Source organism: Drosophila takahashii, chromosome 3R (genome assembly GCF_030179915.1).
Source record: "Drosophila takahashii strain IR98-3 E-12201 chromosome 3R, DtakHiC1v2, whole genome shotgun sequence".
NCBI lineage: Eukaryota > Metazoa > Arthropoda > Insecta > Diptera > Drosophilidae > Drosophila > Drosophila takahashii.
Window position 1 is genome coordinate 3,027,030 of NC_091681.1, and position 11,664 is coordinate 3,038,693.

At 42.7% G+C, this 11,664-nt stretch overlaps 1 protein-coding gene across 2 annotated transcripts; it reads left to right on the forward strand.

Annotated features, from left to right (window-relative positions):
- The first annotated feature begins 1,270 nt into the window (after positions 1-1,270).
- LOC138913628 (uncharacterized) lies at positions 1,271-9,845 on the forward strand. Of its 2 annotated transcripts, none has more exons than XM_070217728.1 (2): positions 1,271-2,241; positions 9,786-9,845. In XM_070217728.1, the coding sequence occupies exon 1, from the start codon at positions 1,643-1,645 to the stop codon at positions 2,123-2,125; it is 483 nt and encodes a 160-aa protein (XP_070073829.1). In that variant the 5' UTR covers positions 1,271-1,642; the 3' UTR covers positions 2,126-2,241; positions 9,786-9,845. The 2 variants fall into 2 exon arrangements, with proteins under 2 accessions (XP_070073829.1, XP_070073827.1); XM_070217726.1 differs by lacking the exon at positions 9,786-9,845 and adding an exon at positions 2,385-2,467.
- The last annotated feature ends 1,819 nt before the right edge of the window (positions 9,846-11,664 follow it).

The window sequence follows — 11,664 nt, forward strand, 5'->3', positions numbered from 1 at the left end:
TTAAACACGTAACGGACGATCGAATTACAAGCTAAAGTTAATTTTTGAGTACCAAGATTGTTTTGGTCACTAGCATTCGAAGTTGGGTTGGCAAGAACGACTGAGAAGTATAAAGCTGTCTCAGAAGTCCATATGTTCGCCCAGTTGCTCTGGAGATATGTTTGCTCCATGTTAACGTGTTGTTAAAGGTAATACCCAGGTTTCCTGCTGAATCTTCGTATTTAATAGGGCTATTTCCAATTATTAAATTCGGGAGTTGCGATGTATCGAAGGGTTTTTTGTAGATAATTACGCATTTGTGTTTTTTATGGGCATACATAGTCCGTTTTCAGTGTCCCAGGTATTAATTTTGAAAAGCAGGGTATTACACATACTAATACATTCATTGACTTGACATAGAGGCTTACTAACATAGAACTGCACATCATCAGCGTATAGATGGACATCACAAGGGGACAGAACTTTGGGTAAATCATTAACATAGATGGAAAACAATAAAGGCCCTAGCACAGATCCTCGGGGAACGCCTCTAGACACCGAAACAAAGCTAGAACAATAAGTCCCAGATACAACTGCTTGTTGTCTACCTGTCAGATACGACCTCATGAGCATGAATGGTAAAGGTAATCAATGTTGCCATTAAAAATGTTTAATTGATGCTCGATATTGGGAGACATATATATGGACGTCCAATCTCAATTATTATATTGTAACGAAAGCGCCACAGTACTTGCCAAAGTGGCAACCCTGCACGACTGGTCACCCTAGGACCTGTAAAAAGCCGGTCAAAAACTTTTGGGAGAATAGCGATCACCCTGATCGCCTTCTTTCTCGCCTTTCTTCTTCTTCCGGTTGTCTGCCATACTGCAAGCGTGACTAATTAAGCGGCTAATAAAAACTTAAAAATAACCCTTAAGAACTACTGCGTTGTTTGTTGACTGACGTTCTCGTAACGTGGATTAATCCCCACCTACTTAAAAAGTATCCGCTCGGCTAACAGTGGCGAATTTGGAAACCCCTACGGGCGACCAAGTTTCGTTACATTGGTGTCAGGTGTGGGGTTCTGTGGGTTTGCGAAAACCCAGACCCAAAGAAAATGCCTAAAAAATCAGTTCGCCAATGCCAGCCCTCATCCGATGGAAATATGGGAGAGGCCGCACAACAGCAACAAATTCAGTCTTTCATGCAAAAGCTGGAAGACAAAGTAAGCGGAATTGACAAGTCTCTAGAACGAAAGTTCGAGCAAAAGTTTGAGCAGATGTGGGCGAGCTTCGAGAGGACCATGTTTGATGGCTTGCAAAGTGTAGCAAAAGGACCGGTCAACGCTGCGCATACCTTTGCACCCGCCGTGCCAGTGGGAGAGTCAATGCTCTTTTCTAGCACGCCGCGCCTAGTTGCACCATCAGCGGAGGATGCACCGCGCCGCAATTGGCCGCTAGAACCCCCGGCGGCACCTGTTGGTCGCTCATACGACCCGCAGCCTCCTACAGCCGGCGTTGCAGCCGATGGGTTGTCAACAAGAGCATCGCAATCAGTCATTTCTTCTCGATATTGGGACTTTTTGGAGTTGCCCGATACAGAGATACCCCCTATACTCGACGGCACAAGGCCTTGAGCTGAGTTTCAACGTCTGGTGGACGATATGGCAGAGGAGTATCACTGGTCGGAGAGAAAGAGATGCCGAAAGCTGTACACCAGCCTGCGCGGGCGCTCCCAACGCATTCACGGCACCCTTCCGGAGTCCACCCTCCGTTCCTATGAGGCGATCAAGACGGCTATGCGTGAACACTTCACAGTAGGGACTCATACCGGTTACCACATCTTAAATAACCGTATGCAGGGCCCAATGGAGACACTCGATGACTTCGCTTTGGAACTAGAACGCCTTGGTCGAGCAGTTTTTGGCGAGCTGCCTGAGCTGACCTACAACAACATCATGGTGCAGCGGTTTATTGATGGGATTCGAGAGACAGCTTACCAAGTGCCGATTGACGTGATGAACGTCACGGCCATGACTGCTGAAACCCAACCGTCAGCGCCAAGAAGCGGTGGCCGAGGACCACGCGGGAATAGGCGTGCTAGTCCAGAGTCATCCCCACCTCCTGCTAACCAAGCGGGAAACTAAATGCCGCCAGCCTCTCGGGGCGGAGGTTGGCCACCAATCCCAACAGCCCCACAGACCCTTTGCCTGCCTTGGACCACCCCAACATCAACGACGAGTTTCATCCTTGGATGCAACGGGTACGTAGCACACCCCCAGCCTCAGTTTGGACGAGTGAGCATGAGCTCACCACCTGTGATGCCTTGACGCACCTCACCGAGAGACCGAGAATAGCGATCACACTGATCGCCTTCTTTCTCGCCTTTCTTCTTCTTCCGACTAGGGACATTAACAAAAAATAGGTCAAGAAGAGTATCACAGGTGTTGGTAAAATGTGTAGGAGTGTATAAATTAACTGAAGTCAAGCAGTTAAGTCAAGAAGAATCTATAATTCGAAACTATCAAGCAGATGTTTTTCCCTTAAGATATTGCTATTAAAGTCGCCAGTAATAATAACATCTGTATATTCAACATATATTTCACGCAGAACATTAATTAAGGAAGGGGTAAATAACAAATTAAAAAAAAGGGATTCATAGGGGGCGGGTTTTTTTTAATTCTTAAGCGAAATGTAAAAACAAAATGGAAATCCGATCATTTTTAGCGGTACAGTGAACACCGCAAAGCACCTTTTTTTAATAGTGTTTCAGCAATCGCTTTGCCACTGATATATTAGCAGATAGTATCGGGTTTAAAAATTAGTGGATGTTAATTAAATGACACTAAATAAATACAAAAGGTTTGAATTAAATCCATCCAACCAGTTTTTATAGAAAAAAAGTTTTTTGGAGCCAAAGTATCGGCAAACGACAGATTTTCGACACCGAACGCTTCAGCTGTGGGTTTTCCTGGGTTTTTAACGTCACCACGCGAACCAAGCCATCCTGACCCGGGTGAAGCTCGATAATCCTTCCGAGCAGTCACTGCGCTGGGGTGAATCTATCGTCCTTGACGCGTACGAGCTCGTCCAACTTTAAGTTTTCCAAGCTTTGGGACCATTTTGGACGCTGCTGCAAATGGCTAAGCCAGTCCCTACTCTAGCCGTCCCAAAATGGCGCAGCATTAATTGCTGAAGCAGAAACTGTTCCCTAAACTTGGAAGGGGCTGGTCGGTATTCTGTTGGCGCAAACATAGAGTCGCCGATTGAGAAATGGACCGGAGTGAGCACATCTTGAGTTAAGGCACGCTTCTATGCTGACTAACACCGTGGTCATCTCCTCGTAGGTAAGCCTTCGATCCGCGATCACGCGCCTGAGATGGTGCTTGACCGACTCGACGTTGGCTTCCCAAAGCCCACCAAAGTTAGGCAAGGTGCTGCATAAGACGACGACGACCCGTCTCAGAACGCATGCAGCTGCACACCGGCTACGGAGGCCGGATCGTAATTAGTCCACCGACTGACGGCGATGTCCTCGATTCCTGGGAGGTCGGAGCGAAACGCTCGCCAACTCTCCAGAATCGCTGCTGGCAGCGGTGAGTCCCAGTCCAATGACACCTGCACTCTCTCGCTGTGCGCCACCTTGACCGAAGTCACCTCCTTTAAAATGAGCTTTCCACTTATGATCACCGGAGCTATCAGACCTATCGGATCGAAAAGACGCGCGATAGCGGCCAGCAAGGTCCTTTTCGTCGTGCAATCTGGAAAGTCAAAATCACTATGGACGGCAGTCCATGTAGTGACGAAGCGCACCAGGAGTATGTGCGAAGGCGACTACTATATATACACGAAGAAATGAAAATCTACTGTGATGGTCCGATCATAATGAATGATACACCTATCGAAAGGTATTGCAAAAACTAACAGGATTGCATACCAAGACTCTAAGAAAATCAATTGGCTTGGGAGAGAGAGCGGTGAAAGTGAAAAAGTGAAAATTTCGAAATTTGGAGCTGTTGGGGACGGTGGGGATAAATGCCCCCTCGCAATGTTTTAGTTGTATTCCTTTTGAAAATACCCGTCGAATGAGGGGTCATTTGTCAAAATCCGACGCTCCGTCCAAAAGTTATAGCTAAAATAAGATTTTCCTCGTCTTCCCAAAATGAAAATTTAATTCTGTTTGTCAGTTTGTCAGTTTGTCCAAAACATGTTTTGTAAGTTTTAAAAATTTGATATGACGTTCATCACATCGATATAAAAAACTTTTGTTCTACCACTTTTGGAAAAACTCGCTAGTTTAGCGGGAAAACAGCTATAAGTGGCTAAAATTCGGAAAGCTGTAACTTCTATACTACTAAAGCTACAGGCTTGTGCTGCATCTCGTTTGAAAGGGGGTTTTAAATGCTATAAGTGCCTATTATATGCAATTTGTGTAAATGTAATAGTTAAAAAAATATGAACAAAAGACAATTTTTTAAAAGTTTTTTTTAGCTTTTTTTTATTTTTTTCAAAAACGGCTCTAACGATTTTCTTTAAAACCTTAAACTGTATAGCCCTTGAGATTCCTTAAATTTTGGTATATAACACATTACTGTAAAAAGTCACGTTTAAAAGTTATTTTTATAAAATAGCCACTTTTGCCAGCTCGAACAATTAACGCTCCCTGAGTATTGAATTTTGTGGGAGGGTATCCGAACTGTGTTTTAGGGTCATGGAATCAGTAAATTTGCACTTAAGAGTTCCATATAGGAATCTTTTGTTCTACGACTTTTGGAAAAAGCCGCTACTTTAGCGGGAAAAAGCTAAAAATAGCTATATTTCGTTAGTTTGTAAGTAGTGTAGAACTTACTTACTTAAAGGTACCGACATGTGCTATACATCGTTTAAAAGGTATTTTGAAATACTTAAAAGCCTTTTTAACTTAATTTGTTTAAATACAATGGCTTACAAATTATGATTGACCAATTTAAATTTAAATGTATGTATATATTAGCTCCTATGAGAGCAAATGTAAACAAACAAAAACTTCTGATATCAAATAAAAACACCTCTTAACGAGGTAAAAAACTAGTGACGATCGCACCTTCAACATACAAAAGTTCTGATATCAACATTTGTGACGAAAAATTATTACACTCGTCATTAAATAGACTTTCTAATATTTTCTCATTCGGCACGCTGCAATAGTAAATGCCTGTAAAGGGAAAAAGGCTGGAATAGTTTGCTAGGGCGGGCCGAATGAGAAAATATTAGAAAGTCTATTTAATGACGAGTGTAATAATTTTTCGTCACAAATGTTGATATCAGAACTTTTGTATGTTGAAGGTGCGATCGTCACTAGTTTTTTACCTCGTTAAGAGGTGTTTTTATTTGATTCATTATACCCGTTACTCGTAGAGTAAAAGAGTATATTGTATTCGTGCAAAAGTATGTAACCGCTAGAAGGAAGCATTTCCGACCCTATAAAGTATATTTATTCTAGCTTAGTGTCACTAGCCGAGTCGATATAGCCATGTCCGCCAGTCCGTCTGTCTGTCCGTATGAACGCTGAGATCTCGGAAACTATAAAAGCTAGAAGGTTGAGATTTCCCACTCATATTCTTTGGCTTCCTACGCAGCGCAAGTTTATTTAAGCCGAGCGCCCCCTCTAACGCCCACCATCGCCCACTAACGATTTTAAAGTGGGTCCTGCGCCCACATCTTTAAAGATTTTCGAGAAGTATAAATGCAATTTTTTTGTGTATATTTGTACCTATCGAAATGTAGAAGACATTTTTCAAATCGGACCATTCATTAAAAAGTTATACGCAATCAAAATTTATATATCTATCTCCCTCGCACTCCCTTTAGCTGAGTTACGATTATTAGTTGGGACACCAACCCGAGTACAGCGTTCGCACTCCCTTTAGCTGAGTGACGAGTCCACGCTTCCATAGCTAGAAACGTCGGACAACGGCGTAGAACGTGACCGCCGTCGCAATGATGGCACCTTAAGCCTTGGCGTCCGGACTTATCGCGTGTCGTGAGAACTTGAACCCGGCGCATGGCATCTGAAGACCCGAGCCCAGAACTGAGGTCTTTCGACAAGCTTCGGTTTTCGATCGCATCCATGACCACCAGCCGATAGTTCAGAAACGACTCCAGATCGGCATAGGACGGGACGGTCGTCGTACTCCCTTGATGATGCTCCTATGCGCTGAGTGTTTCCTTTGGGAGCCTGGAAGCCGCGTGGTACGCAAGCCAATGATGTGCCTCCCCTTCTAAGGCCTTGACGCGCTTGAAGGCGGCGAGACACACGTTGACGGTGCTGAGCATAGTCCGAAGAGCTTCCGACGACTGCTTCTGTATTTTCGGCAGCAAAAAAACAGCGTTCATGTGATGAGCGAAAACCAGGCGCGTGTTGTTGTAGCGCTTTAGCATCAGGGACCAAGCTACCGATAAGTTTAAGTCGGTGAGCTGCATTTGGCGCACGTCGTTATCGCGTCCGACCGGGAGCGATTCCTTAAGAAAATACAGCTTTTGCATCCCGGTATGCGACGGATTGTTGAATACAAGGCTGTTGAATGCATCAAAATAACCTGGCCAGTCCACGGCCGCACATGAGAATTTGGGAACTGTCATTTGTGGCATCGTCATGCGAACCTCAGCCGTCGGTCCGACAGTTGCGGCCACCGTCGGGGTCTGGCACAAACTTCTTTTGATCCGCTCTTGTACCGCTCTTCAAACTCGGAATGTAAATGCTTAATACATGCGCTGATTCCGCATAGCCGTCTATGTTGACAACCTGCTCGTGAGCGATCAAAAACGCACTCCGCAATTCCTCTATTTGCTGAAAACGTCTTTTAAAATATACCTGCGTTTTTCTACTTGCCGCGTCCTTTCTATAATTTTGCAAAATGTTTTTCATGGCGTTGTGCCTGTCAACTTGGAGGTTAATAAATTGATCTTAAGACAGCGGAGTTTCTGGTTCCAGATCCATGTTGAATAGCGTAAATAAATCCATCCCAGCTAATGCCGCTCAGCTATGACACTTATCACGCACGCAACACCCTTTTCTTTTCCTTACCCAAAATTCCAGTACAAAGCCAAAGCGGAGAAAACAAACGGTACGTCCCGCCTAGGCGCAGATAAGCGATTATCTAATGCGGCGCCTTACAATAATCCGGTATGTTTTATCTGGGTTCGTCGAACCGCGTGGAGTTGCACTGCACGAACTAACTGAGCTTGCGCCGCGCCCTTCTGGTAACCTTCGTAGTTATGCTTTTATATATTCACAAATGCTTGCAGACTTACCCTCATGGGCCACCATGTTAAGTTGGGTCCCCTCCTGCCGGCAGCTCGTGGTCATAGAATTAAGGGGCTCCTTTAGTCATACAAACACTTGGAAAGTTATATGATATAATTTCACTATTTATTTGTGGGCTTCAAGTGGGTTATATATAACAAGCAATCAACCAGAATAGCGCAGCTCCGTTAGCGTCGCGGGGCAGTTCCGTACTCCAACTGCCCTTTCCCTCTCTCTCCAGTAGTAGCGAAAGCTACTACGAAACCGTACGACGGTAAGGTCCGATGCAGCGTAACAGCGTGATTTTTTCATGGTAATTTTCCATTTTTATAATGACCACCGGGTCCACTGAAGATCTTTGTGTTTTGGGGGCGGAGTGAGCTGCAGCGAAAAACAGAGTTTGTGGTAAAGTGTTTTCAGGTTTCCACCCTCAAAATGGTATTCCGTGCATGCGTAATTCGCATGCCTGAGATGCCATTTGCTAAGAAAATAGTTTGGCTTTTAACTCGCCAACTCTCTCCTTCAATGTGAACAGTTCGCAGACCTTATGATCCAGGTTGTTGATACGCTCGTTCACCTTATCCCTGTCGGATCGTATCACGACAACCTCAGCCTCCACGCTCGCGACCCGCTCTCCCACCAGCTTTAGATCAGCTGCGATTGTTTGTGATTATTAATTGTTTTAAATCGATTAAATCTTTGCACGGTCAGTGGCGATCCACAATTCACAATGCTCACAGTGAGAGCAGGAGATTGTTCCAATATTAGACCGTCGATTAGATTTTTTCGGCCTAATATACTAGGTAAAAACTTGATTTTATTCGGAGCTATCAAAAGCACGTCCGTTCTACAGTACGGTACGATTGCTATATTTGCTCAGTTTTTTCAAACGACATATTCTCCTTCATCTCACTGTACACGGTTTTATTCTTAGACTGTATCCATGTCGAACTTAATATTTTGTCCCACATTAAACGAAAGCGCCCTAATAATTGATCTCCAAAGAAGTCAAGCCCGTCTATTCACCTGGTCCCGATGGAATTCCCGGCTGCCGTTGCAAGCCCCTTCTCAAATTGCTTACCTTATCTTTAGAAACATCTCAATTTCTAAAGATTATAAAATGAAAGACCTATTTTTAAGGGGATACGACCACAGTCCAAACCGTAAGAGCTAGAGCAGCCAAATTTTTGCACAGCATTCCATTGGGGGCGTAGGCGCCCACTAAGGTCCGACATGTCACCCCAGTGGCCGCAAACAGCTCCAACATCCATGTTTTGAGCAAAAAAACATTAGATGTTCTTAAGGTTAACGTCTAAAATGGTTGGAATTTTAAAATTTGGATTTTGCAGAATTTTAGGTCTTGAATGGGCCTAATTAGAAATCTAAAAGAAATTTCCATATCCCCCATAATTTGGGGGCCTACATTTAAAATTAAATTTTCGATTTAAAAAATCAAAACCGCTGCTCCGATCAAGATGATTTTTGGCTCTATCGTTATTCTATGGCCCAAATGCTTAAGTTTAATTTTTCAAGTTTTTAACATTTTTATACCCTTGCAGAGGGTATTATAATTTTGGTCAGAAGTTTGTAACGCAGTGAAGGAGACGTTTCCGACCCCATAAAGTATATATATTCTTGATCAGGATCAATAGGGGAGTCGATATAACCCTGTCCGTTTGTATGTCTGTTTCAATACCGTTTGCGAGCTCAGTTTAAAAGCTAGCGCCTTGAAACTTTTACAGTCGTCCTAAAACATGTGTACGCAGATCAAGTTTGAAAGCCGAACCGATCGGACGTCTATATCCTATAGCTCCCATAGGGACAATCTGATATAGCTTTCACAAAATGAAGATGTTTCGCTCAGTGTAAGAGCTATTGACAAGAATCTTTCTAAATCTTATTATTTTACGCATACCTTGATCAGGGTCAAAGCGCGTGCCGATCGGACGTCTATATCTTTTAGCTCCCATAGAAACAATAGGGTGAAATCGGTAAAAATTTAACGTTTTTCCAAAATTTTTGAAACTTTCCAAATCTTATTATTTTATGCAAAGCTTCATTAGGGTAAAGGCGCGTGCCGATCGGGCGTCTTTATCCTATAGCTCCCATGGAAACAATAGGGTGAAAAATTTTAAAATTTTATTTTTTTCAATTAAAAAATTAAATATTTTGTTGTTTATTAATTAATGTTGCTATTCTAGTCAAGTTTTCATTCGTAAAATCTGCAATCTGCAATCTTCGGCTTGCCGAAGTTAGCTTCCGTCCTCGTTTTAAGTATTTTTAACGAATTTATTTAGATTTCCTAAGTTATTGCGTTGCGTTGGGTAGTGCTGTGCGGAAGGGGGAGGGGAAAAGAGCAATAAAGGTTAAAATTTATTTTGAATTTTAACAACTTAAACTGCTGTCCCGATCAATATGATTTTCAATCAATAGTCAGTCCTGTGGATCAAATGCTTAGGTTTTATTTTTCAAAAAATATTTTTCATTTTGTAGCAGAAGTAAGAGCTTTATTTAATTTTCAGAGCCCTGAAAAAAAATGAGATGCACCCGATCTACAATCGCCAATTCCTGTTGCATAGAAGGATTACTGTTAAAAAACTGAATAAGTGAAATGGGCTGCTGTAATGCATAAACTGCCAAGAGTATGGACACACTAGAAACAACAGCCGCTTCGAACAGTCCGAACCGTGCAATGCAATCAAAGAAGACCCAAAGACGAAGAAATGCGCTAAGTGTGGAGAAAACCATGCCGCAAACTTCGGAGCCTGCCCGGTCTAGAAAGACCTGAAGAATTGGCTTTGACAAGCTAAATCTGCACGCTGCAAGAATGCTCAAAATGCATACGTGCAATATCAACCTGATGTTTTCTTTGCAAATGCAGCCAGATCTTCATTTAGGACCTCCAACACACACATTTTTATAGCAAGTGTCCTAAAAACAGGAATTGCCAATCAGACGGGGATCCCACAAGCTCAATGCTCAGAGCAAAATATAACAACACCTCAGCAAGCAATAGGACAAAAATCAAACGTCATCAAAACCATAATGATGACTTACAACAGAATATGATAGAATTTATGTCCTTCACAAAAACAACAATGCAAAACCTTATGCAAAATCAAAATATTTTAATAAATTTGCTCGCATCCCAACAATCTAAATAATCAATTTCTTGCTTTTCAATATCCATGTGAAATGCCAATGGCGTTTTACGGCACAAGCTTAAAATAGCTCAATTTCTCCATAAAAACCAAGTAGATTTAGTGCTGCTGGCAGAAACGCATCTCCAAGTAAATACACTTTCCAAATAAGGGGGAAACGCAGCAAACACTACTTTCACCAGAGGCTTGCAACAACTTATTTGCATTGCGTATTACAATACCTCAAGAGCAATTCTTGGACTTCTACAATTCATCCGGAGATCGCTTTATAGCAGGAGGAGACTACATCGCCAAACGCACGCACTCGTGATCCCCAGTGGAAGTATAAAGCACTTATAAATTTGACTATGTCTCCCCTGGCAGCCCCACATACTGCTCAGCTGACTCCAGAACTTAATTGATTTCGCTGTGACATCCCAAGAAATTTAGTAAGCGCCGGTCCTACGCTTCTTAAACTCAAAGTAATTGAGTACCCCTTTAGGCTGACGTCGCAAATAAACACCTGGCTAAAATACAAAAAGTACGTAAGTTCCCACGTTGATCTAACAGTTCAATATTGAGAATGAAATCGAATGCTGTGCTGTTGCCATGTGTTGGCGCCGGAAGCTTTAAGAGTTACGGCACGGAAGAAACACTCGTAGTATAAAGTTTGGTACACTTTGGAAAACCATGAATTTTATATATATTATATTCTGAATTTGTATAAGACCGAAGCTTAAGGTAAAAATTAGTGAAATGAGTTGTCGATTTTGATTATGCTTACAGTTTGCATGATTGCCTTTGCATTGCTGTGGGTACTGAATTCGCGCCCTCGTAGAAATTGATCATGGTAGGTAGGTAGAGGTTCAGTACCAGCCTGCGTCATTTAGAAAACCTAGGATTGCAGTTATCCTCTGCTTTCCTATTTCTCCTAATGATTCCAGCTGATACGCCCCGAAGTATATGATATGGTTTAGTTCTGGGCAATGACACATTACTACGAATTCTGTTAGCAAAGGCAAAATGTTTTCACGTTAAATATTAATCTTAAGATTCGAACTTTTGACCAAATACGTATGTACATATGCATATTTGGAAATGTTCCCTTCAGTTCCAGAAATCAGTTTTCACTCGTGAATCACCGGGTGAATCACTCGTGACATGTCATTTGGCACTCGTGACGCACTTGTGACTTTCCATAGAGACATTTGTTCGAGATGTCCTACCCCGTACCATAGTGACAGCTCAAATGACAATTTTT